This window comes from Meleagris gallopavo, chromosome 20 (assembly GCF_905368555.1).
Source record: "Meleagris gallopavo chromosome 20, MGAL_WU_HG_1.1, whole genome shotgun sequence".
Taxonomy (NCBI): domain Eukaryota; kingdom Metazoa; phylum Chordata; class Aves; order Galliformes; family Phasianidae; genus Meleagris; species Meleagris gallopavo.
Genome location: NC_139423.1, coordinates 300,908 through 326,725, shown reverse-complemented (window position 1 = coordinate 326,725; position 25,818 = coordinate 300,908). Strand labels below are relative to the sequence as shown.

At 40.6% G+C, this 25,818-nt stretch overlaps 1 protein-coding gene across 1 annotated transcript; it reads left to right on the top strand.

Moving 5' to 3' along the window:
* LOC104913726 (myosin-1B) lies at positions 1 to 24,648 on the top strand. Its single transcript, XM_085240354.1, has 40 exons — positions 1 to 86; positions 320 to 357; positions 2,511 to 2,748; positions 2,837 to 2,980; positions 3,078 to 3,234; positions 3,794 to 3,821; positions 3,923 to 4,037; positions 4,114 to 4,206; positions 4,324 to 4,387; positions 4,475 to 4,573; positions 4,671 to 4,774; positions 4,869 to 5,007; positions 6,914 to 7,032; positions 7,133 to 7,282; positions 8,216 to 8,386; positions 9,071 to 9,380; positions 10,147 to 10,220; positions 10,491 to 10,578; positions 10,666 to 10,783; positions 11,559 to 11,682; positions 11,768 to 11,904; positions 12,665 to 12,920; positions 13,780 to 14,022; positions 14,129 to 14,305; positions 14,391 to 14,536; positions 14,624 to 14,714; positions 14,801 to 15,190; positions 15,820 to 15,946; positions 16,691 to 16,809; positions 18,206 to 18,402; positions 18,827 to 19,010; positions 19,089 to 19,254; positions 19,427 to 19,551; positions 19,756 to 20,064; positions 20,158 to 20,361; positions 21,167 to 21,292; positions 21,378 to 21,548; positions 21,635 to 21,739; positions 21,993 to 22,088; positions 24,347 to 24,648. The coding sequence occupies exons 3-40, from the start codon at positions 2,545 to 2,547 to the stop codon at positions 24,497 to 24,499; spliced, it is 5,823 nt and encodes a 1,940-aa protein (XP_085096480.1). The 5' UTR covers positions 1 to 86; positions 320 to 357; positions 2,511 to 2,544; the 3' UTR covers positions 24,500 to 24,648.
* Positions 24,649 to 25,818: the final 1,170 nt, after the last annotated feature.

Below are 25,818 nucleotides of genomic sequence, written 5' to 3'. Positions count from 1 at the left end.
AGGAGGTGGCTGCTACTTATGCAAATCAGACCCTATAAAAGTACCTTGCGGTCAGTGTGTCTTGTCTTTCTTCAGAAATCTCTAAGGTAAGAGTGTCAGGGACTTTCGACTGGGGAGGTGGGAGAGTGAAGGGAAAGTGGCCCTGCATTCCACAAGCACCAGTGCATTCCTGCAAACACTTATATTCATTCCACGGGAGGCTGCTAGCGTCAGCTGGGATTTTCAATCTGCTTTCAAGGCATCTGTACATTTATAAATTTTCTCTGGAATTCTGTGCAGCAGAAGGAAATTACTAATTCTGTTTTACTATACTGATCAGCTTCCAGTCTGCGAGCCATTCATCTGGTCTCACAAAAGGTAAGATACTGATTTATTTGCTCTCTCGGGATAGAGGGAGATGCTCTAAGACAGAGCTTCTATGTAGCTGTGCTGGCAATCCCTGTATATATATATATTTATGTCTATTGTAGAAATACAGTATGATACGTGGGCTGGATTGCCTGTAACAGACAGAATTCAGAAAGACAGTAGTTTGAAAGGTGCTTTATTACCTATTCTCCCCAGGATTCTTCCACAGGGAGTGGTTTTCTACATTTATAGACACTTAGTCCTAAGCTTATGAATAATGGCCCTAAGAAAGAAAAAATCAGGTAGCAGTTTTCAATTACTTAACTATAAATTAAATATGTTCTTGAAGCCAACCATCATCCTTTCCTTTGCCTTTACTTCAAACATGAAGGGTTTCTGGTACTGGATGGAAACAGTGGGGAAAAAAAAAAAAAAGTTTATTTGAATAATATTAAATATAATGTTAAAACAACTGCTGAAAGATTGAATCAATTTTACAAACCTATATAGTCATTTTGTGAAATGGTCTCACTTACTTAATATTATTTTAAGTCAACAAAGTTGAAGACCTAGTTAGAAACAGGACAGTCATGCTTATGGCAATAGATAATATCAGTGCATTTGAATTGATGACAAGTTGTCTGATGTATAACTTCTTTACTGGCTAAGAAGAGAAAGCAATTTTTGTCACGTAAACAGTGGAATATTGAGTGAAATGAGTTTTAGAATGCACATTGATACTGAGATTATTATTAAAAGATTATTTCAATTAGGCTGGACATAATTCACTGAAGTTGTTAAATGGTAAAATGTTCAGAAAACAGTATAAAAAGTATTCAAAATTCAACGTCTTTCCCACAACCAAAGTGAAATAGTTTCTCAAGAAAAGCAAACAGATTATTTGATTTTCACCTAAAAATCTTTACCTACCTATGTAGAAATGGGCTTCCTAATTTATTAGGAAAACTTCTTCAAATTCTAAATTGGAGATAATACATCTAGATGAAAGTAGGCTAAAATGGAGGATTAATTAGAAACAGTGTTCATTTTGGAGGAATATACCTTAACTGGCTTCACAATTGCATGGAATTTTTCCTTCAAGATAAATGTTTGGCAATAATACATGGTGTCACTCAAAAGTGATTATCAGTTAAAGTGGATGATGCATATGCTGATGTGATACATTTAACATTTCATCAGCAATATGATCAGAGGAATTGAGTTCACTCCCTGCAAATTTGCAGATGACACCAAGCTGAGTAATGCAGTTGACATGCTAGAAGGAAGGGAAGTCATGTAGAGGGATGCTGACAAACTTGAGAGGTTCACCCAGGTAGACTTCATGCAATTCAGCAAGGCCTAGTGCAAACTCTTATGCCTGGTGTGAGGCAATCCCCAGTATCAGTAAGGTTGGGTGATGAAAGGGCGAGAGCAATACTACAGAAGAGGGATACTGGTGGATGAGAAATTAGATTGAGTTGGCAATGTGCACTTGCTGTGCAGGCCAACCACATCCTGGACTACATTCAAAAGTGTAGCCAGCAGCTCTAGGGAGATGATTATCCCTCTCTACTCTGTTTTCAGGAGACCCCACCTATAGTACTGAATTCAAATCTAGGAAACAGTGTAAGAAGGACATGGACCTGTAAGAATAGGTCCAGATGAGGTCATAAGGATGATCAGAAGGCTAGAACTCATCTCCTGTGAAGACAGTCAGAAAAAGCTGGGTTTACTTAGCCCAGAGAAGAAAAGGCTCCTGGGAGAGTCCTTATTTTGGCCTAAGACATTTAGTGGGAGCTACATAAAACTGGGAAGGGTCTCTTAATCAGGAAGTGTAGTGACAGAGAAAGGATAAAGCTTTTAAAATGCAAGAGGTAGAGTTTGATTAGGTATTAGTAAGAAATTTTCTACTCTGATAGTGATGAAGCATCCCTGGAAGTGTTCAGGGCAATGCTGGAATGGGTTTTAAGCAACCTGGACTAGTTGGAAGGCATCCCCGCACATGCTGATGGGAGTAAAAACTAACTTGTATTTGAAGTCTCCTCCAACACAAATCATTGTATGATTCTGTGATGCTGTAGCAGAGAACCATTAAAATCCACTATAATGTGTCAGGGTTTTTTCTGTTCTGCACTATTCTAATGTATTTTATACCCATACAGATACTTGCTGCATTACTCCCAATATACAGCAACCATGTCATCAGATGCTGATATGGCCATATTTGGGGAGGCAGCTCCATATCTCCGAAAGTCAGAAAAGGAGAGGATCGAGGCTCAAAACAAGCCTTTTGATGCCAAGTCATCTGTCTTTGTGGTACACGCTAAAGAATCCTATGTGAAAAGCACAATCCAGAGCAAAGAATCTGGGAAGGTCACTGTCAAGACTGAAGGTGGAGAAGTGAGTAAAAGGCAAGATATACAATGTGAATTTGATTCCCACAGTGGTCTCTGAGCTGACATGCGGGGATTTGTCTTTTCTTTGGCAGACTCTAACCGTGAAGGAAGATCAAATCTTCTCCATGAACCCTCCCAAGTACGATAAAATTGAGGACATGGCCATGATGACCCACCTCCATGAACCCGCTGTGCTGTACAACCTCAAAGAGCGTTACGCAGCCTGGATGATCTACGTAAGTACCAGCAGCTCTCTTCCTTGGGTAGCGTAGCTGGGGAGGACTGCTGTGCCCGGCTGAGTGGAAGCCAACGTGCCGTGTCCCTTCCTCACAGACCTACTCGGGCCTCTTCTGTGTCACTGTCAACCCCTACAAGTGGCTGCCGGTGTACAACCCGGAGGTGGTGTTGGCCTACCGAGGCAAAAAGCGCCAGGAGGCCCCTCCACACATCTTCTCCATCTCTGACAACGCCTATCAGTTCATGCTGACTGGTGAGTGCCTGATCTCCTTCAAAGCAATCTGAACTGAAGAGTCCCATTGCTCTTACTGCACTATGTGACAAACCAGCACCAAACACCACAGAGCTGTATGACAGTAAGTGTAGGAGGAATCAATGTTAAGACAAGCTGGATCAGATGCACACAGCTTCAACACTGGGTGCTATTTACACTGTATTGTACCAAATCCTACATTTTCCTAGTGCAGAAGTAAAGCTGGACTCAGAGTTTGTTACTATTTTCCAATGATGGAAGAGAAAGCATTATTGCTCTAGACAGTCGTTTACTTTGAACACAGGTAGGCATTTTGCCTAGATTCCTTGAATCTAGAACTGTGTGAAGGGCAAGAGGATACACAGTTTGTGTGAGGACCACGCGCCCCTGACAGCTGTATGCCTCCATTTGTGCTGCCACTGAGGGATATGGAAGCAAATCCATTTCTTTTTCCTGGGAATTGGTGCTTCAAAAGAAGCTCCAACTTACAGCTTTGCTTTTAAGTCAGCGCAGTGCTTCTCTGGACAATGGTTAAACTTTCCTTTTGCCTCTTTCACAGACCGCGAGAATCAGTCGATCCTGATCACGTAAGTACGCTCCCTGCTCGGGTCCCTGCGGGGCTGCCCTGTGCCCTGTGTGTACCTTCTCCCTGATCTCACGCTCTCTGCTTCTCTGTTTGGTTTGACAGCGGAGAATCCGGTGCAGGGAAGACTGTGAACACGAAACGTGTCATCCAGTACTTTGCAACAATTGCAGCCAGCGGAGATAAGAAGAAGGAGGAGCAGCCAGCGGGCAAAATGCAGGTAAGCTTCTAAAAGTAGGACCCTGCAACTGTCAGACAGTTTTCTGAGCTGAAGCATAGCAAGATTTCTGTTTTAGGGGACACTTGAGGATCAAATCATCAGTGCCAACCCTCTGTTGGAGGCTTTTGGGAATGCCAAGACTGTGAGGAATGACAACTCCTCACGCTTTGTAAGTTGCCTGGCCTAAGAAAAAACGACTCTTTTCCTCATCAGCACAACAAATGAAATATTTTCACAGTCAGAGATGGGAAGGTGGACCTAGGCCACTTATTTTTTATTCTTTCAGGGTAAATTTATCAGAATCCACTTTGGTGCCACAGGCAAACTGGCTTCTGCTGACATCGAAACATGTAAGAGACCCTCCAGGCCTAATTGGTCATGTTTCTTTCTGATCATCCTTGCCTTTTGTGCTAAGTTTCTCTTACCATCCTTGACAGATCTGCTGGAGAAGTCCAGGGTCACTTTCCAGCTCAAGGCAGAAAGAAGCTACCACATCTTTTATCAGATCATGTCCAACAAGAAGCCGGAGCTAATTGGTAGGAACTTCTCCAAACACAGTACACTGAACAATCTCTTTCATTCTTTTTCATGCCAATTCTGTTTGATCTGTACGTGCTTTGTCCTTCTTCTCAGAAATGCTGCTGATCACCACCAACCCATATGACTATCACTACGTGAGTCAAGGCGAGATCACAGTGCCCAGCATTAATGACCAGGAGGAGCTGATGGCCACTGATGTAAGCAGTGCACAGAAGTTTTCTTGGGTAGACTCTGACCTAGAAGCAGGCATGGTACTTACGTCTAAGTATTCTTCACTTCTTCCTTTGTTAGAGTGCCATTGACATCCTGGGCTTCACTCCTGATGAAAAAACAGCCATTTACAAGCTGACGGGGGCTGTCATGCACTACGGCAACCTGAAGTTTAAGCAGAAGCAGCGTGAAGAGCAGGCAGAGCCAGATGGCACAGAAGGTATTAGCACAATATATACTGAAACACTCGCTAATACAGGCAGTAATTCCTGTTCAGAGTCACTGACTCTGCCCACGGTTTTCCCCTGATGCTCCTACTGCAGCGTATAAGGATGTCCTAAATAGAGGTCTTCCGTGGAAGAACACAAGCCAGTGGGTGATGCAGACTGCTTTGAACTACGCGAATACAAGGGCCAGGGAATCCTGAACCACAGTTCCTTGGCTGACATAGTGACTAGTCAGGCAGAAGAAAGACAAGATTGGCTGTTCTTCTGACTGGCAGCTTTCTATGTCTGGCACATAACCAAGAACCACTCCGCTCACTGACTTAAGTTTACATACTCAGGCAGCTATCTGTCATTTGTCATCAGTGGTAGTCACCTCCTGAAGTAGTTGTTTCCACGAAAAAATAAGCCAGAATCCTGACGCTGCTCTGCCCTGAAGCCTGTGTTCTGAAGGCAACTCTCAATGCCTGCGGTGAAAGCATTGTCCCATTTTAATTTACACAGGAGGTTAAAAAGGAACAGCAGTTAATACTGCAGATGTGGCTGTTACATTTTCTGTTGATTTTAAGCTGGTTTCCAGGGCTTCCATTTGAAAATCAGTCAGCTAACATACACGTATTGTGTTTCCTTTCCCTGAAACTGTTCAGGGTTTTATTCCTTTACAGGTTTTTGGAAGTATTTCTAAAAACCACAGTTATTTCCATGTAGAAAATATATCATTGTATAATCTTTAGCAGAAGAACTATATAAGACTATAATTCCTATGACTTTAAAGAGAAGTAGGAGACTGTTACATATATTAAAAATACCCTGTAGAATTGACTGGGGAAAAATAAATAAATAAATAAAAACTCCCAAGACTCACCTTTGCTATTTTTCTAGTGATAAATGCAATTAAAATACATAAGTATAAAAAACACATACAACGGAAACAGCTCAAAATTAGGATTTGTACATTTGTAGATTGGTCCAAAAGTAATGCTTCCTGTTTATGTCTGTGTAAATTACAGCAAAGAGCACAATAACATTATTTGGTAGAGCAAATTGTCAGCTACACAGTCACCACAATTAACTATGCTTTTTTGCAGCAATGAACATGAGCCTGCATGCTGCAATCATAAAAGTCTGCACCAGTAGCAGCGACCCACTCTTTCACAGCTGCAATGATGGTGTCACTGATGAAACACACCATCTGCCTCCTCACTGCTGACTTCAACTGTTTGGTCTCTGTAAACATTTATCAAGTGTAGATGAATTGGTGATTAATGAGTACAATTGCTTCTGCAGGGAGGAATTTAATTACACACCTATGCTTCCTATGCACTTTTTGTCAGACCTACCTTTTCTCTTCTCTTTCCTACCCTTTTCCCCTCTCCTTCTCATAGTTTATTGAACTTATTTGTCCTGTGTATAGCTCCTACGTGTTTAAAACTTATCCTTAGGGAAAATGCAGACCTGCTATGAATGCTACATTAGATACCGTATTTGAACTTGTGGCATAATGATTCACTAATTTTTCTCTCCAATGCCCATAGCATTTCATTAACTCCAATAAGTACAGCATATTTTGTTACCAATCTGTTTCTTCTGTTTGTTCAGAAATTGTAACTTGGAAAAAGGCTAGGGAAATGGCCTTTTGCTTGGCTAGTCACTTTAAAATTTGCTTGGACATTGTAAATTCTCTGGAAGAATTTTTATGTTTAAAAATCTCAACTGGAATTTTTTTTTTTTTAAATAATCAGTTAAAAAAAACTCCACAATCAAACAGTAAATCAAGAGAGAGTACAACTCGTTTAAGTATGTGACTCAGAATATGTGTGATTTATGCAAAAGCCATTCCAAATTACTAAAAGATACATCTACTGGGGAGCTTATACTTGATCTGGTTGTGTGTTTGTTTAGTTGCAGACAAGGCTGCCTACCTGATGGGTCTGAACTCAGCAGACCTGCTCAAGGCCCTGTGCTACCCCCGTGTCAAGGTTGGGAATGAGTATGTGACCAAAGGTCAAACCGTGCAGCAGGTAAGAAACAAGTGATGACAGAAAACACATGGCATGAATTAAAACTGTGGAACTTCTGCTTTTATCATGGATGTTAACTTTTTATTCTATATTTGTTTAGGTATACAATTCAGTGGGTGCCCTCGCAAAATCTGTCTTTGAGAAGATGTTCTTGTGGATGGTTGTTCGCATCAACCAACAGCTGGATACCAAGCAGCCCAGGCAGTACTTCATTGGGGTCCTGGACATCGCTGGCTTTGAGATCTTTGATGTAAGAGGACAGTCTTATAAGGAAGGGACATTGGACTGGAATAGTTGTTTGGTTTTTTTTCCACTATGCAGTACTTAACTTAGAAAGGCTGTAGGTTTATTGCATGCAGCAATGAAAATAGTACTTAAAAGTTTATCAGAATGTTTAATAACTGATGGCTAAAGTAGGTTGTGAGGAAATTGAAACTTTTATTTTTGAAGATTTAGTTAATGCAGAAGCTAGATTCCCCCTGAATGCTTGGGAGTAGACCATCAGTATAGATAAATCCAAGAAGGCAAAGTACTGTGATAACTAGCATTTTGGTGTGAGCTCTGAATGTTTTCCAGTGTTCATAAACATGTTCATGAGGGGCTAGGGCTTGAAAGTGTAAATATATTAAAGTATGGAATGCTTCAGTCACCAGTCCAGGTCCACATTCATGGAGGGCCAAGAGGATGCTCAGAGGATTGCAGCAACTCTCTCATGAAGTCTGAGTGAGATGAGATTGTTCATCTTGGAGAAGATAAGGCTCTGAGGGGAACACATTGTAATCTTCCAGTATTTATATGGGGCTTACGAAAAATATGGAGAGTGACTTTTTACACAGGCACATAGAGATAGGACAAGGGCCTGGTTTTCAACTAAAAGAGTGGAAGGAAATTCTTTACTCTCAGGGTGGTGAGACAATGGAATAAGTTGCCCAGAGATGCTGTCGATGCCCCATACCTGGATATGGTCAAGGCCAGGTTGGATGGGGCCCTGCAAACTCTGATCTAGTGGCTGTAAACCTGCCCACAGCAGTGGGGTTGCAACTAGATGATCTTTAAAATTCCTTCCAACCCAAGCCATTCCATGATTCAGTGAGACCTTAACGGGTTGAAAATGAGACATACTAGAAAATGTCATGTGTTCATGGAACTGAAGTTTACAAGTAAATCTCCTTGCATTCTGCAGTTCAACAGCCTGGAACAGCTCTGCATCAACTTCACCAATGAGAAACTGCAACAGTTCTTCAACCATCACATGTTCGTTCTGGAGCAAGAGGAGTATAAGAAGGAAGGCATTGAATGGGAGTTCATTGACTTTGGCATGGACCTGGCTGCCTGCATTGAGCTCATTGAAAAGGTATTTGGAACTCCTGCACTTAATAGTTTTTCAGATGTAAAAGGAATTCTTCTATGCTAAAATTTAGACTACTCTAATACGTGGCACCCACACTTAATGCAAGACATATGGTTTTTTTTCTGGACAGTGAGCTCTGTATATTTGTCTTCATGTGTCTGATTGTGAGGTGGTTAAGTTGTACCTTATATCACTACCTGTTGGATTTTGTCAAGTAGTATATATTCACAGGTAGGCAAAATTCTAAGTCCCAGTCACAGTAATAAGTCTGTTTTAGAATTCACACTGAAACGCTTGTATTCTTTTATTTCTGCTGAGTGAGTAAATACATTGAGCAGCTTCTACTTTAATGTTTGAAGAAATTTTCTATCTTGTTTCAAAAAAAAAAAAAAAGCATTTACGTAATGTAAACTCTTTGTTACACCTAAATGCTTGATAATTTCATTCATTTTACTTTTCATCTTCAACATGCACAACATGATTGTTTACATGCTAGATCTGTACTACATTACAACCTTGAAACATCCCAATGAACTTGTTTTCATATAAATGATGAAACATCTACTAAAAATATGCCATTTCTGGGAAAAAGAGATGACACATTTGTATAATCACTATCTTCCATTCCTTTTTCTTATCTTTCCCATGTCCTGACTTTCTTTTTTCATGTATTCATATTTCTCCCAGCCCATGGGCATCTTCTCCATCCTGGAAGAGGAGTGCATGTTCCCCAAGGCAACTGACACCTCTTTCAAGAACAAGCTCTATGACCAGCATCTGGGCAAGTCCAACAACTTCCAGAAACCTAAACCTGGCAAAGGCAAGGCTGAGGCCCACTTCTCCCTGGTGCACTATGCTGGCACAGTGGACTACAACATCTCTGGCTGGCTTGAGAAGAACAAGGACCCCCTGAATGAAACTGTTGTGGGGCTGTACCAGAAATCATCCCTGAAGACACTGGCCTTACTGTTTGCCTCTGTTGGTGGGGCAGAAGCAGGTAATTTATTTTAAATAAATTCTACAATAATAAATAAATATTTGCAATAATATTTTGCATCATTTTTCATTAATATTTATGTTATATAAATATAGCACTTCCAGATTCATAAGTAAATGTAGCAAGTATTACTTTGATCACTGAAGTTTAAAATATACAGAAAACAAGGCTTGTATTTATAAAAGGTTTCTTAAAATAATGAAAAGTTTGTGAGTCCAAAATCTTGTCTGTTTTTTTTGAATTTAGTCACTCAGACTAATAAAGGATATTACATTTTCCTAGAAACTTTAATGAATGTATTGATTTTATGATCAGACAGCTACACTAAAGAATTTACAAGGACTTACTGACACACCGGATAATTTCTATAGTAAGAGGTATTTCCAAATACTTCAGGAAGTAATATCAAACTCAAAAGAATAGTGCTACACTTACGTGTAATTTTAGATGTAAAGATACTTAAAGACTAATAAGTTGTTGCATTTGCTGTATTCATTCATGAGTTAATTCCTTAATTATGCTACTGTACAAGATATTGCATTTATTTTCTGTTTCCATTTTCTTAACTTGTGTTAGGAGAAGTCATTAGATTTTCTTCTACTATTATCTGCAAAACACTATATTGTAATTATAAACACTGGATTTGTTATTTTTCCTCATATCACTACAGTCTGTATTTCTTAAGATAAAAATACATGGTTTTTAAAATTCTAACCACGTGTTTTTGTTATTCATTTCTTTTAAAAATATATATATTATTTTTTAGAGAGCGGTGGCGGTGGCAAGAAAGGTGGCAAGAAGAAGGGGTCTTCTTTCCAGACTGTCTCAGCTCTTTTCCGGGTAAAATAAGCATTATAAACTCTACTAAATTGTGAAAAAGATACAAAAAAATCAATACAGGAAAAAAAGCTTTATATCAATCTAATATATGTTCACAAAGAGTAAAGGCCTATGTTTTGAAACAAAGGGTTCTCATCAAATCATTGGAAGAATTACTACAGAATTGCCAAAAATTTATGATCATGATCTTAATGCAGCAGTTTTACTCAATTTAATAATGAGATTGTATAGGTAACATTTTTTAACATAATCTTTACTCTCGTTCTTAAGGAAAATTTAAACAAACTGATGAGCAACCTCCGAAGCACACATCCCCATTTTGTGCGATGCCTCATTCCCAATGAAACAAAAACACCTGGTAAGTAGTTCAGGTTCAAACATGTGAGAAATTTGTTATTCTCTGTGCAGTACAATGAAGTACCAATTCATAATGTCATTTTATTAGGTGCCATGGAGCATGAACTGGTGCTGCACCAGCTGCGCTGTAACGGCGTGCTGGAAGGGATCAGGATTTGCAGGAAAGGATTCCCAAGCAGAATACTTTATGCAGACTTTAAACAGAGGTCAGATTCTGCTTAATTCACTATTTAACACATCTTTACCACTGAATAATTTCTATTTCCTAACTGTTTTAAGTACTGTGGATGTTATGGAAGTTTTATAGTACCTATCTTCAGTCATACTAAAGTCAATTGTCCAAACTAGTATCTAGTTTCTTTCTATAGCTGACTATAAGAGCCACCCCCAAAGGGCAACTTGGAGTCTTTTATTAATTCTTTAGTATGTGATAAAGCATCCAGAAAGTTAACTAGCTTGGACTCAGTTAACTTTTAGATAGCAAAGAAGAATAACTTGTAGGCATCAGGATATGAATGTGAATAAAGCAGCTGCAAAATATGCTAGACTAAAATTTTGGGAAACTAAATAAAATTAGGTTTTTCTTCTTTCTCTGTATGAGCTGGAAAGCACACTAAGAGCATGTACTACAACTATTTTGGATAAGTTATTGTTTCTCATCCTCACATTTTGTTCTTACAGAGTTCTCCTTTGAAGATTAGGCATTTAATTAAGCCTTATAAGGCATGGAAAATAGTCAGCAGTTACCTATGAAAAGCAGTATTAAATCTGTGTCAAGGATTTGTGGACTAAGGAAAGTGAATACTTTATTCTAAATACACATTTACCCACAAAAATGTCATATCTAAGAAACAGTGCAGAGTTCAAGCTTACTTCCACTCTGTGACTTCTCTTGCAGAAAAACTAAACAATGGAATCAGTTGATACAGGTTTGACTGAGCTTTCAGGAATCTGTTCTTCATAGTCTACTTCCTCCCATAGATACAAGGTGCTTAATGCCAGTGCCATCCCTGAGGGACAGTTCATTGATAGCAAGAAAGCTTCTGAGAAACTCCTTGGGTCAATTGATGTGGACCACACCCAGTACAAATTTGGTCACACCAAGGTACAAATACTGCTTGACTGAAGTGCTATGTATCTGTACTTTGCAGTACCAGAAAATTATGTGCTGCAACATTCCATTTCTCAAGGTGTTCTTCAAAGCTGGGCTGCTGGGACTCCTGGAGGAGATGAGAGATGAGAAGCTGGCACAGCTCATCACTCGCACACAGGCCAGGTGCAGGGGCTTCCTGATGAGAGTGGAGTTCAAAAAAATGATGGAAAGAAGGTAGATATATACAGTTATTTGGTCTGCTGGGCCAATCATCGTCACATACCAATGACATGAATGCAACTGAAAATGAGCTCCATCTCAGTGAATCTCATACATTTCTCATTAGTTCAGTTTATCAGTATGGATGTGTTTGAAAGTGTACAATGACAGTAGATGAGGTATAAAACTTGTTTTCATTAAAAAAACAGTATAAAGCCCTGTTTTTGGAAGAAAAAAAAAATATTTAACTTTTGTCAGCCTTGGTAGTAATTTTTATTGAACTCTTTAGATGTCCAGAATTCAGATGTGCAACCTAAAATAACTTTAAATAAATACAATAATAATTATAAATTATAAGTAAAATATTTATTCATAATTGTTTTAGGTTACCGTTATAAACAAAGGGGAGAAATACATACCTCTAGCACAAGAGGAACATTCTCTTCCCTTGAATAACTGTCATGAAATCAACTGAGTCCCCTCCTGGAGATGCCCGATTTCTTTGGCCATAAAAATAATTCAAACATCTGAACTTCAAATCTGTTCGTACAAATTGGCCATCTCTACATCACAAAAGGACATTTGCTTCACATATTCATAAAATATATATAAAATAAATATGTTTGTGTATCTATAATCCATTATGTAGAGAACTATATGAAATATTCTATGTAGAACAATCACTACATAATATATATATTGTTATATAGACAGTTAATTTTGTATTACACATTTAAAAATACATAAGATAATATATATGTTCAATACCTTTTAGGGAATCTATCTTCTGTATTCAGTACAATGTTCGTGCATTCATGAATGTCAAGCACTGGCCCTGGATGAAGCTGTTCTTCAAGATCAAGCCCCTGCTAAAGAGTGCAGAGTCTGAGAAGGAGATGGCCAACATGAAGGAAGAGTTTGAGAAGACCAAGGAAGAGCTTGCAAAGTCTGAGGCAAAGAGGAAGGAGCTGGAGGAGAAAATGGTGTCCCTGCTGCAGGAGAAAAATGATCTGCAGCTCCAAGTGCAGGCTGTGAGTATTGCTAATGCTTTGGCTCTCATAATGCCCTATGTGAAATTATCACAGTTGTCTCAGTAACAGACACATTATTCCAAAGCAGTATTAATTTAAACAGTATATGAGTAATTATTTAAATAGGAAGGATATTAAAATATTAATTATTGAAATAGAAAGGAAAAAACACATTAAAAAGCTAAGATGAAATACATAAATTTTAACAAATTTGCAATTAATTATGGCATTTGGTTCCTTGCACTTTATATCATGAGAGAATTCAACCATTTCCCAAGTAAATTCTGCAATTTACAGTATGATATTTTAAATCATAGATGACAACTTACAACCTATTAATAACCTCATTTACTATATAATTTTGATATGTTATAAACTGATTAATGAAGGTAGCTTGGAGGTCCAATTAATACCTTAACTTGGGGAATTACAAAAGGATTCAAATGGAGTAAGAGTGAATGAAACTAAGAGAATTTCTCTACCATTTCTGGTCCCTGTTTCCTCAGGAAAAACACTGATGAAGATGGAATCCTGTCCTTCCCAGGAAATAAAAGGATAGCAGCAATGATCCCCTCAGAACTGTCTTTACTGGCAGAGGATTAGGAATAGGTTGCAACTGGCCCCAAAAGTTCTCAACATCTATAACAATAGTCTAACATTTAAAAATATATATAGCTTTACCTTCTGTGCTTGAGGCATTCCAAAACAAATAAATACTCTGATGATAACAAGTTCTAAGTAGAAATATCATAATAAAGCTGCACTGAAAATAATAATTCCTTGCTAGTTAAAGAATGGAAGAATAATGACTTACAAACAAAAAGCATTTTGAAAAATATTTTATTCAAATCATGTGCAGGAAGCAGATGGTTTGGCAGATGCTGAGGAAAGATGTGACCAGCTCATCAAAACTAAAATCCAGCTGGAAGCCAAAATTAAGGAGCTTACAGAGAGAGCAGAAGATGAGGAAGAGATGAATGCTGAGCTGACAGCCAAGAAGAGGAAACTGGAGGATGAATGCTCAGAGCTGAAGAAAGATATAGATGACCTGGAGTTAACATTGGCCAAGGTTGAGAAGGAAAAGCATGCCACCGAAAACAAGGTATGAGGCAGAAGATGTCAGTCACACTCCAATAAAGAGCTCTGTGCTGTTATGGGAGTCGTGTACCTATTTAGCTTTAATTATACTTGCTTCTTTCTCTTCAAAGGTGAAAAACCTCACAGAGGAAATGGCAGGCCTGGACGAGAACATTGCCAAGCTGACAAAAGAGAAGAAAGCCCTCCAAGAGGCCCATCAGCAGACACTGGATGACCTGCAGGCTGAAGAGGACAAAGTCAATACACTGACCAAAGCTAAAACCAAGCTGGAGCAGCAAGTGGACGATGTAAGAACAAAAGCTTAGGGCTATTATGGGACTGTTGTGGAGATAAACATGGCTGGCAGAGCACTAATGATCTCATTCTGTTTAGCTGGAAGGGTCCCTGGAGCAAGAGAAGAAGCTGCGCATGGACCTTGAGAGAGCAAAGAGGAAACTTGAAGGAGACCTGAAAATGACTCAAGAATCCACAATGGACTTGGAAAATGATAAACAGCAGCTGGATGAGAAACTGAAGAAGTAAGTGAGGCTGTGGGACACCTGAGTGTTGGTGGGTACACTTAGATGTTTTTTTCAGGCACTAACACCACTTAACTTGTGCAAAAGGAAAGACTTTGAAATCAGCCAAATCCAGAGCAAAATTGAGGATGAGCAAGCCCTGGGCATGCAGTTACAGAAGAAGATCAAGGAGCTGCAGGCAAGTCTCTGGTCCTTCCCTTCTGCCCTTCAGAAAACATCTGAAGGAGAAGGACATGGGTGTGAAGGGTTCCTGACGTTCCCCAGGCCCGTACTGAGGAACTGGAGGAGGAAATCGAGGCAGAGCGAACCTCTCGGGCCAAAGCAGAGAAGCACCGAGCTGACCTCTCCAGGGAGCTGGAGGAGATCAGTGAGCGCCTGGAGGAAGCAGGAGGGGCTACGGCAGCTCAGATTGATATGAACAAGAAGCGCGAGGCAGAATTCCAGAAGATGCGCCGTGACCTCGAAGAGGCCACGCTGCAGCACGAAGCCACGGCTGCCGCCCTGCGGAAGAAGCATGCGGACAGCACAGCGGAGCTTGGGGAGCAGATTGACAACCTGCAACGAGTCAAGCAGAAGCTGGAGAAGGAGAAGAGTGAGCTGAAGATGGAGATTGATGACTTGGCCAGCAACATGGAGTCTGTCTCCAAAGCCAAGGTACTGAAATACGTTTACATTAATTCAAACTTATAAGCAAGTGTTTGTATTTTAAAGTGAATGATAATCACATTTTACAGTAAGTAGTCGTCTTTTACAACTTGAATTCTGTTTATGCATTTCAGGATTAATATAATAACGCACTGCATCTTTTTGCTGAAAGCTGAAAATGTTTAGCTGATGCATCTAATACAAGGGTCTATAGAAAACTCAGTGCTTGATTCAGTGCTTGATATGTTAATGAAAGACACTGACATTAGCAGGTTTTCAGTTTTTTTCTAAATTAGAAATTGCTTCAGTCATGCATTTCTTTTTTCCCTATTATTTTATTCCTTCTCCCTTAAACGCATCAATGATATAATAAGTAAATGTGAAGCAGAAGTTTAAAATAATGGCGCAATGTGCCATCACCCTTTTTATGTATTTCAAAAACTGATTGTATGTTAATTAATTGTAGAAATATTGGAATAAAGGATGCAGAAATACAGAAAGATATATCAGTTACTTGACATAGGTTGACTTAGCATACTTTAAATCATTAGCTTCATTTTTTTTTGCTATTCACGAGACTTCGGATGTAATTATGTTAAATCACCAATCATCCTTCATTTTATTCTTCATGAAAATAGGCAAATTTAGAGAAGATGTGTCGTTCCCTTGAAGATCAACTCAGTGAAATTAAGACAAAGGAAGAGGAGCAACAGCGCACCATAAATGACATCAGTGCACAGAAAGCTCGTCTACAAACAGAGTCTGGTAAAACATTTGTGGTTTGTAAGACAACATAGTAAATAGCCAGGAGCTTAGAAATAAGGAGTCAAAAAGGGGTCATAGAGACCCGGGGTCTTGATAGATACCATAACATGAATGTGAATATGAACATGAACATGATAGAACATAAGCCAGCAATGAGTTCTTGTGGCAAAGAAGGCCAACGGAATACTGAGCTGCATTAGGAGGAGCGTTGGCAGTCGGTGAATGGAGCAGGTGGCCCTTTCCTGTATGCAGCACTGCTAAGATCACACCTTAGAGTGTCCAATATTACACTTGCCAGTGTCAGAGTTGGAGATATTCAGGAGCAAGTCTAGCCCAGGACCAACAAAATGATTAAGGCACTATAGTTTGTAGGAAAAAATCATCTATCTCCTAAACTGGACTTCATCCCTCTGCTTGCCAGGAAAAATTCAGATGTCAGGAATATGCACCTCTACACATACACTATTTAGTACTCATGCTGTAAGTTTTAAGTGACCAATAAACTTAGTTCAAATATAAAGTAAAAATAATCAAATAACAAACAAGCAAGAGTGATTAATCTCATGTCCTGACTATAAGATGAATAGTTTACTCAGAGATATGGATGAAGATCAGTGGCTAATATTAAGTGAGAGGAATAAAATGCTATTTACCAAAATAATTTTCATGTGTATTTGATTATTGAGGATAAATAATTTTAAAATTCATGTAACATTTTTCTTACTTGACTGCAAATTCTCCCAGGTGAATACTCACGCCAGGTGGAGGAGAAAGATGCTCTGATTTCTCAGCTGTCTCGAGGGAAACAGGCATTCACTCAACAGATTGAGGAACTCAAGAGGCACTTAGAAGAGGAGATAAAGGTAAGGAGGTTTTCCAAAATTCTGTCTTATCCAGTGGATTTTCCTAACCAAAAGGTTTTTCAGGCACATATAAAATTATAGAAACGTCATGTTTCTATGTAGTAGGAAAAAAAACTTAAACAGACATTTAATTTAGTGGGAGTTATTTTATCTTTCTGACACCTGCCACCTATCCTTTAAGATGTTGCAAATTCTCAGCTATTCTTTCCTCATTCTATATATTACCATTATACTCATGGAAGAGTTATCTAGTGTCCAATAACTTTTCACTCAGGACATTTCCCAAGAGATTTCTATTCCTTATATATATCCTTCCTTTCGATGGTAAGGAATTGACTGGCTGGACACAGCCAAAGGGTTGTGATCAATGGTTCTGTGTCAGGGTGCAGGCCAGTCACAAACGGTGTCCCTCAGGGGTCAGTCTTGGGACCGGTGTTCTTCAACGTCTTCATCAGTGACAGACGATGGCATCGAGTGCACCCTCAGCAAGTTTGTGGGTGACACCGAGCTGAGCGGTGCAGTCGATACATGGAAGGAAGGGAAGCCATCCAGAGGGACCTGGACAGGCTGGAGAAGTGGGCCCATGAAAACCTAATGAGGTTCCATACAGCCAAGTGCAGGATGCTGCAATTGGGTCGGGGCGATCCCAGGTATTTATACAGACTGGGGAAGATCTCCTTGAGAGCAGCCCTGCGGAGAAGGACTTGGGGTCCTGGTGGACGAGAAGCTGGACAAGAGCTGGCAGTGTGCACCTGCAGCCTGGAAGGCCAGCTGTGTTCTGGGCTGCATTAAAAAGAGGTAGCCAGCAGGGAAAGGAAGGTGACTGTCCCCTTCTACTCGGCTCTTGTGAGGCCCCATCTGCAGCCCCCAGCACAGGAAGGACGTGGAGCTCTGGGAGCAGGTCCAGAGGAGGGCACTGAGATGGTCAGAGGGCTGAAGCAGCTCTCCTATGAGGAAAGGCTGAGGGAACTGAGCTTGTTTAGCTTGGAGAAGAGAAGGCTCTGGGGAGACCTCATTGTGGCCATCCAGAACTTGAAAGGAGCGGATAAAGAGGAGGGGGAACTGCTGTTTACAAGGGTGGATAGTGATAGGACAAGGGGGAATGGTTTTCCACTGAGACAGGGGAGGTTTAGCTTAGATATTAGGAGGAAGTTTTTCCCCAAGAGGGTGGTGAGGCACTGGAACAGGTTGCCCAAGGAGGTTGTGGATGCCCCATCCCTGGAGGCATTCAAGACCAGGCTGGATGTGGCTCTGGGCAGCCTGGTCTAGTGGCTGGCAACCCTGCACATAGCAGGGCGTTTGAAACGATGAGCATTGTGGTCCTTTTCAACCCAGCCCATTCTATGATTCTATGATTCTATGATTCTATGATTCTTATCCTACTACATTTCCAAAGGCCAAGAACGCCCTGGCCCACGCCTTACAATCTGCCCGCCATGACTGTGACTTGCTCCGGGAACAATACGAGGAGGAGCTTGAAGCCAAGGGTGAGCTGCAGCGTGCCCTGTCCAAGGCCAACAGCGAAGTGGCCCAGTGGAGAACCAAATACGAGACGGACGCTATTCAGCGCACAGAGGAGCTGGAGGAGGCCAAGTATGCGGAGGGAAAGTGGGGAAGGCTGGCAAAAACTAATAACAGAAAATTGAGGAGACTGCTGAAGTATTATCAGGAAGAAAATTATGCTGTACTTCAGGATGGGGTGATAGGGAAAGGGAAAATATAGCCATGACAAAGTATGTATTAGGAGAAGCAGAAGCACCAAAGCTGTTCAGACACAGTAGAGGAGATTGACTAGAGTGAAAAACAGCGAACAGCAGAGAGTGTTTTACTAAAGCCCAGCATTCAGACATGCAATTACAGTGATTGTCTGGAAGAGGCTGTACATGTAGTGTAAATGGATGTCACGCTATCAAGTGGAGAAGACTGCTCTCCAGAAAACATACTGGATGCACACCACAGCTTCCCGTGAACCTGAGAATTTGCTTTCTCACTGGGAATTGTGCTTACAACCTCCTAGGAAGAAGCTGGCACAGCGCCTGCAGGAGGCAGAGGAACACGTTGAAGCCGTGAATGCCAAATGTGCTTCCCTGGAAAAGACAAAGCAGAGGCTGCAGAATGAGGTGGAGGACCTGATGATTGACGTGGAGCGAGCAAATGCTGCCTGCGCAGCTCTGGACAAGAAGCAGAAGAACTTTGACAAGGTATTCTGGGCTCCAGCCCTGCGTTTCCTGAGCAGAACATGACTGCCACATCCGTACTCATGATCTGTTGCTCCTCAGATCCTGGCGGAATGGAAGCAGAAGTACGAGGAAACGCAGGCTGAGCTGGAGGCCTCCCAGAAGGAGTCTCGCTCCCTCAGCACAGAGCTGTTCAAGATGAAGAATGCCTATGAGGAGTCCCTGGACCACCTGGAAACGCTGAAGCGTGAGAACAAGAACTTGCAGCGTAAGTCGCTCAGCCTTTCGTGCTGGCAGGGCTTTCTCAGAAGCTTTCCTGCCCACCTTTCCACCTGGGTCTGTGCCTGCAGGGATGGGAGCAGACCTGTTATGCTGGTGTCACAGGGCCTTTCCCTGTATCCTCTATATCTGACCATGTGAATGTTCATTCTTCTCTACAGAGGAGATTTCTGACCTCACGGAGCAGATTGCAGAGGGAGGAAAGGCAATTCATGAGCTGGAGAAAGTCAAGAAACAGATTGAACAGGAGAAATCTGAACTTCAGGCAGCTCTAGAGGAAGCTGAGGTACCCAGAAATATTTACTTTTCTGATTTAGGCCTGGGATCACTCTCCTCATAAGTAATGTGAAGTCATTCCCAGAAAGAAGAGCGTGAGAGTCCTTGCATGAAAGTATAGAGATACTGTCAGAAACATTGCACTACTTTTTACTCAAGCATCATTTTCAACATTTGTAATGTAAGTATTTAATTCTCATTTATTCTTCTCTAGGCCTCCCTAGAACATGAGGAGGGGAAGATCCTTCGTGTCCAGTTGGAACTCAACCAGGTCAAGTCTGAGATTGACAGGAAGATAGCTGAGAAAGATGAGGAAATTGACCAGCTGAAGAGAAACCACCTCAGAATTGTGGAGTCCATGCAGAGCAGCCTGGATGCTGAGATCAGGAGCAGGAATGAAGCCCTGCGGCTGAAGAAGAAGATGGAGGGAGACCTGAATGAAATAGAGATCCAGCTGAGCCATGCCAACCGCCAGGCTGCAGAGGCGCTGAAGAACCTGAGAAATACACAAGGAGTGCTCAAGGTCCAATAAATGATGACCATTAACAAAATCTTAACAAATATTTGCAATTTTGGAGGACTATGAACCCTATAATTGCTTTCCTTTGTTCTGCAGGATACCCAGATACACTTGGACGATGCTCTCAGGTCACAGGAGGACCTGAAGGAGCAGGTGGCCATGGTGGAGCGCAGAGCAAACCTGTTGCAGGCTGAAACTGAAGAGCTACGGGCAGCCCTGGAGCAGACGGAGCGCTCGAGGAAAGTGGCTGAGCAGGAGCTTCTGGATGCAAGTGAGCGTGTGCAGCTCCTCCATACCCAGGTCAGTCTATAAATGTAATAAATGTTCATACTTCTGCTCCATACAAAGAAAATAACTAAGGACTGCTTGAACATAAATAGCATTTAATAAATTATGTGTCGTAATGTTTATGGTACAAGTAAGAAATAGTAAAAGGGAGTTTTCATCTGCAGATACAGCAGGAGTTTCATTAGGCTACAGTAGAAATATTTGAAAAGTAATCTTTTAGCAAAGTCATTGTAAGTATTCTGTAGATTGGGATAATTTGCTTTCAGCAACTAGACTGAAAGTAATAAGAGAAGATTATATTGTTTTTCTTGGCAAGTATAAGTTCCCTCTGTGTTGACTCACTATCTGTAAGAAAAGTTTTATGGAGTACATTCTACACCACTGAAGCATATCACAGCCACGGGAGAAAAAAAAGCTACCTCAGAGATTCCATTAGAACAGAATTCCATGAGACCTAATGGCACAAGTCACATTTAAAAGCAATACTTTGCAGTGCTCTGGATTTGATATTACAAGGTAATGGAAACAAAATGATGGTGTTGATGCTCTTCAGCAGAACACATAAGAGAATCAACACCAGGATGAAACTGGAAACATTTCCCAAGTTCAGAGTCAAATGTGAGAAACAGAACTCACATAATTATGAGACCCATTTTCATTTTTTATGAGTATATGCCATGGCTCTTCAGATGTCTTCTACTACAACTATTTATAGGAGATTCTTCATATAAATATGAAGAGAACTCTATATAAAAGTGGGTAAATTGTTTTTTACTAAATATGGTGGAGAAAACACAGTATGCTTTTTCTTCAACAGAACACCAGCTTGATCAACACCAAGAAGAAGCTAGAATCAGACATTTCCCAAATTCAGAGTGAAATGGAGGATACCATCCAGGAAGCCCGCAATGCTGAAGAGAAGGCCAAGAAGGCCATCACTGACGTGAGTTGGGGCATGCCTTCACTGCTGATGGTGGATGCATGCTCCCCAAATATCTCCAGTCACAAAGTGATTCTTTCTCCTCCAGGCAGCCATGATGGCAGAAGAGCTGAAGAAGGAGCAGGACACCAGTGCCCACCTGGAGAGGATGAAGAAGAACCTGGACCAGACGGTGAAGGACCTGCAGCACCGTCTGGATGAGGCGGAGCAGCTGGCCCTGAAGGGAGGCAAGAAGCAAATCCAGAAGCTGGAGGCCAGGGTGCGTAGGACTGGTATTTGTGCAAGCGTGTGCAATCCCAGGTCAGAGATAGCAGGGAAGCTCCAATGATGGGTTTCTCATTGCAGGTGCGGGAGCTGGAAGGGGAGGTTGATGCTGAGCAGAAGCGCAGCGCTGAAGCCGTGAAGGGTGTGCGCAAGTACGAGAGGAGGGTGAAGGAGCTGACCTACCAGGTAAGGCAGAGAAAGCTTTTACTTACACATCCTTCTCTCATGAAGTCTGAATGTTGTCATACTGACATTGCAATTTCTTTGATATTGTGATTTCTTTCCATTGTTCTCTTTCATTGACATGGTTAATATGTCTTTTTCTTTGGCCCTACTGGACAGTAGTGCTCTCTGAGAAGTGTTACTACCTTTGCTTCAGCTAGAGGAAATGTAAGTGGGGAGGATAGGAAGTGTTACTATTACTTACCTTTTTCTGTAGTCTGAAGAAGACCGGAAGAATGTTCTCAGGCTCCAGGACCTGGTGGACAAGCTGCAGATGAAGGTGAAATCCTACAAGAGGCAAGCTGAGGAGGCGGTAAGTATTAATCTGAGTAGTCAGTCTCACTCCTGGCAGAACTGGCACTTTGTGTTGGCATTTTTCTTTGCTTAGCTGTGTTCACGCCCTTAACATTCACGTCATTTTTTCATCTGTGCACTACAAAATAGCTCAGCGCTTCTGAGTTCTGTTGCATCAGTAGGTGATGTTGAAGTCTAAGATCAGCTCATGTGGCTGCATGTCCTAGCTTCTTTCTTTCACTTTCTTTATCTCACATTTGATAATTTCCTCTTGAAGAAATAGAAATTGTCTTCCAACAACTGTAATACACAGTTTTATAGCAGGAAATAAATGGAAAGTGATTAAATAGATATAAATCTCCCTTGGGAGTCCTTTATGCCCTTGGAATAGTTTTAATAGGCTCTGGAGCACAGGTGGTCTTCTGTTTGTTCCTGTCAATTAGTGGGATAGGCTTTGAATGGACCAGACAAATGGGCAGAGAAATGCCTGGTTACAGTGCTAGTCTTAAAGAAAAGAATTTGGCTTTTTTTAACATGGGACTCTCTGAGAAAGATGGTGTGATGAGGACTGAGGTAATCCACCTATCAGAGGAGAGGAAAAGCATCTTTGATTTACAGGCTTGCCAGTCTGGTGTAGAAAGCTTTAAACTAAAGATGCCAGAGGAGTTGCCTCCATCTACCTGACTTTTAAGGAAGTTCAATAAAGAGTATCCTGGGAATTAAGAGCTGTTGTCTGACCTCAGTACCAGGGAAAGTTACGGAGTAGATCACCTTGAGTGCCATCATGTGGCTCATACAAGGCAACCAAGTGATCAGAAGTAGCTAGCATGTGTTTATGAAAGGTAGGTCCTGCCTAACTAGCCTTATCTCCTTTGACAAGATGACCTGCTTTGTATAAGAAGGAAAGACAATGGACATTGTTTATCTGGAAACCATTATATGGTATTAGATACTGTAAAGCATTTGTTAATGTTCCCTGCAGTATTCTCCTGGAGAAATTGGTTCATGATGTACACGTTTACTCGGTGAAGAACTAATTAAATAGAGCTAGGCAGGAGAGTTGATCTGCTTGAGGGTAGGAAGGTTCTGCAGAGGGATCTGGGCAGTTTGGATCAGTAGATTGAATCCAATCACACAGCATTCAACAAGACTAAATGCCAGATTTTGCAGTTGGATCATAACAACCCCATTCAGTGACAGAGGCCTGGGGAGGAGTGGCAGAAATCTGTCCAGCAGGAAAGGACCTGGGGCTGCTGATCAGCAGCCAGCTGAACGTGAGCCAGCAGTATGCAGCTGGCCTACAAGCCAACAGCATCTTGGTTTGTATTAGAAAGAGTGTGGCCAACTGGTCTAGGGAATCGATTGTCCCTGGCACTGGTGAGACCACAACTCAAATACTGTGCTTAGTTTGGGGCCCCTGACCATAAGAAGGATACTGAGTTGCTCAAGCTCATGTAGATAAGAGCAATGAAGCTGGTGAAACAACTAGAAAATAGGACATATGAGGAGCAACTAAGGAAATTGGGGTTATTTAGTCTGGAGAAGAGAAGGCTGAGGGGAGACCATTTCACTCCCTATAGCTACTTGAAAGGTTGCAGTGAGAAGGGTGTTTTTCTCTTTTTTCAAATGACAAGTGATAAGATGAAAGGAAACTCCTTCAAGTTACCAGGGAAGGCTTAAATTGGAATTAGAAGAAATTTATTTACAGAGGATGGATCAAGCACATGAACAGGCTTGGAAATTCAGGGAAATGAGAGTTCCCATCCCTGAATATATTTAGTCAGTACGTGAATATGGCACTAAGGGATGTGGTTTAATGATGGAGCTCAGGAGGTCGGATTGACAATTGGACTTGATGATCTTGAAAGTCTTTTCCAACCTAAATTATTCTATAATTATATACGTATTATTTGGAAATATCAAACTCCATTAGGACTTACAGAGAGTCTTATATTCCTGTCATGTATTATTAACCATCTAACCATTTAACATTTAATATAGTAACTCTTTCTTTGGATTCTCTGTAAAAGTATTATCCCAGTCTCTGACTCTTTTCTTATAAAGACAAAATATCACAGAATGTCTAGTGTAGTTTTTCAATATGAAAAAATAACTGTTAAACATTGAAAAACCTATGTTTATTAAGTCTTAGTAAGTTTTCTAAAGAAGCATGATTTTGATAATCTTCTTTTACTAAATCTCACATCAACACAGTGAAGGAAGAATGGAAATTACATTGTTTAAAATTTTCTTATCTGATTTCCTTTCCCCACACAGGAGGAGCTGTCCAATGTCAACCTCTCCAAGTTCCGCAAGATCCAGCACGAGCTGGAGGAAGCCGAGGAGCGGGCAGACATTGCAGAGTCACAGGTCAACAAGCTCCGAGCAAAGAGCCGTGAAATAGGCAAGAAGGCAGAAAGTGAAGAATAGATGACTCCAGTGGTGCGAAGTGAAAGAGAATTGCACAAAATGTGAAATTCTATCACTTTGATTTGTAATTACTGCTTAGTTCTTCATCAGTGTCTAGATAATTAATACTTAGTTAATAAAAACTGTAGAGATTTTCCCATGGAAAATAATTAGTTCACTGTTGTATTTTAATCATTATCCTAGATTCTTTTAAGCTTTACATTTTCCCTTATTTACACTTTAATGATCACTGTTTAAGTGGTCTGTTCAGTTATCAGACTTCATTCTCACCATGGAATTTCACATAAGAATTTCTCAAGGGAGAAACCATTATTTCTTTACAACTGAATGTAATTCTTATACATTTTGCTTTAGGAAGATATTGCATTTTAACTAAAGGGCTTTGTTCAGGGAACAAAATTCAATTGCATCTTCTGGTTCTCTAGTCTAATAATTGATTACTGAAAAGTCATGTAGCTTAATTGCAAGAAGACAATTATTTTCAGGTTAAATCTTTTCAATTCTTCAAGACTCTTTGAGGGCATTTATACCTAAAGTGAAAACTTTAATTATTGTTCACAAAATTTATATGCAAACATACATTGCAAGGGCTGCAATACAAGCTATCTCATGTAGTTGTTATCCTCTGTTCTCTAAAGCTAGCTATATATTCTAAGCTGAGCAGGGAGATACTGTATAAAAGCAAACCATAATTAATCTTTTAAAGCCACTTCTACTTTTATAAATTGCAAGTATATTTCTCTTCAGGACAAAAACTCCTGTTTGGCATACTACTATTTTGTCATCTCACTTGCTTTCTTTTACACATTGTTTTTGAACATGTTGAAAAGTACAGACTGAAAACAAATATCTGCAGGATTCTACTACTGAGATGCTTTTATTACAAGAGTTTTTACCCATATGAGAATCTTTTCTTTCTCTATAGGTATTCACTGCAGGATACAGTCCTGTCTTCAGGCTAGCCAGGGACAGCCTGGACAGACAGAGGTACGAACAAACAGAATCAGTGCAATCACATAATGCATTCAGGAAGAGAAGATCTATACAGAATTAGGTGACATTATCCATACTACTTAGCCATTGGACCAGGTCCCACCTTCATAGCTATTCCATAGGCCTGGGTGCCTATATATTCCACACAGAGCATATGACCACCCTAGAACACCAAGACAGAGTCTATATACTGCATGCAGAGAAACTGTCCCTGAAGTATTCATTCTAATAACAGAGCCTTCTGCTGCACCTCAGTTTGCAGTTTTTACTGATCCAAATGATGCTACTTTTGTATCCATGCCGTACTGCTGTGTTTATAGCTTCCC

Excerpts from the sequence above, each read along its gene's own strand:
- LOC104913726 (XM_085240354.1), top strand. The coding sequence starts at position 2,545 with ATGTCATCAGATGCTGATATGGCCATATTTGGGGAGGCAGCTCCATAT. Across the intron at positions 2,749-2,836 it reads TCAAGACTGAAGGTGGAGAA|ACTCTAACCGTGAAGGAAGA; the intron begins GTGAGTAAAAGG and ends TTTCTTTGGCAG. Across the intron at positions 19,011-19,088 it reads AGCAGAAGAACTTTGACAAG|ATCCTGGCGGAATGGAAGCA; the intron begins GTATTCTGGGCT and ends GTTGCTCCTCAG.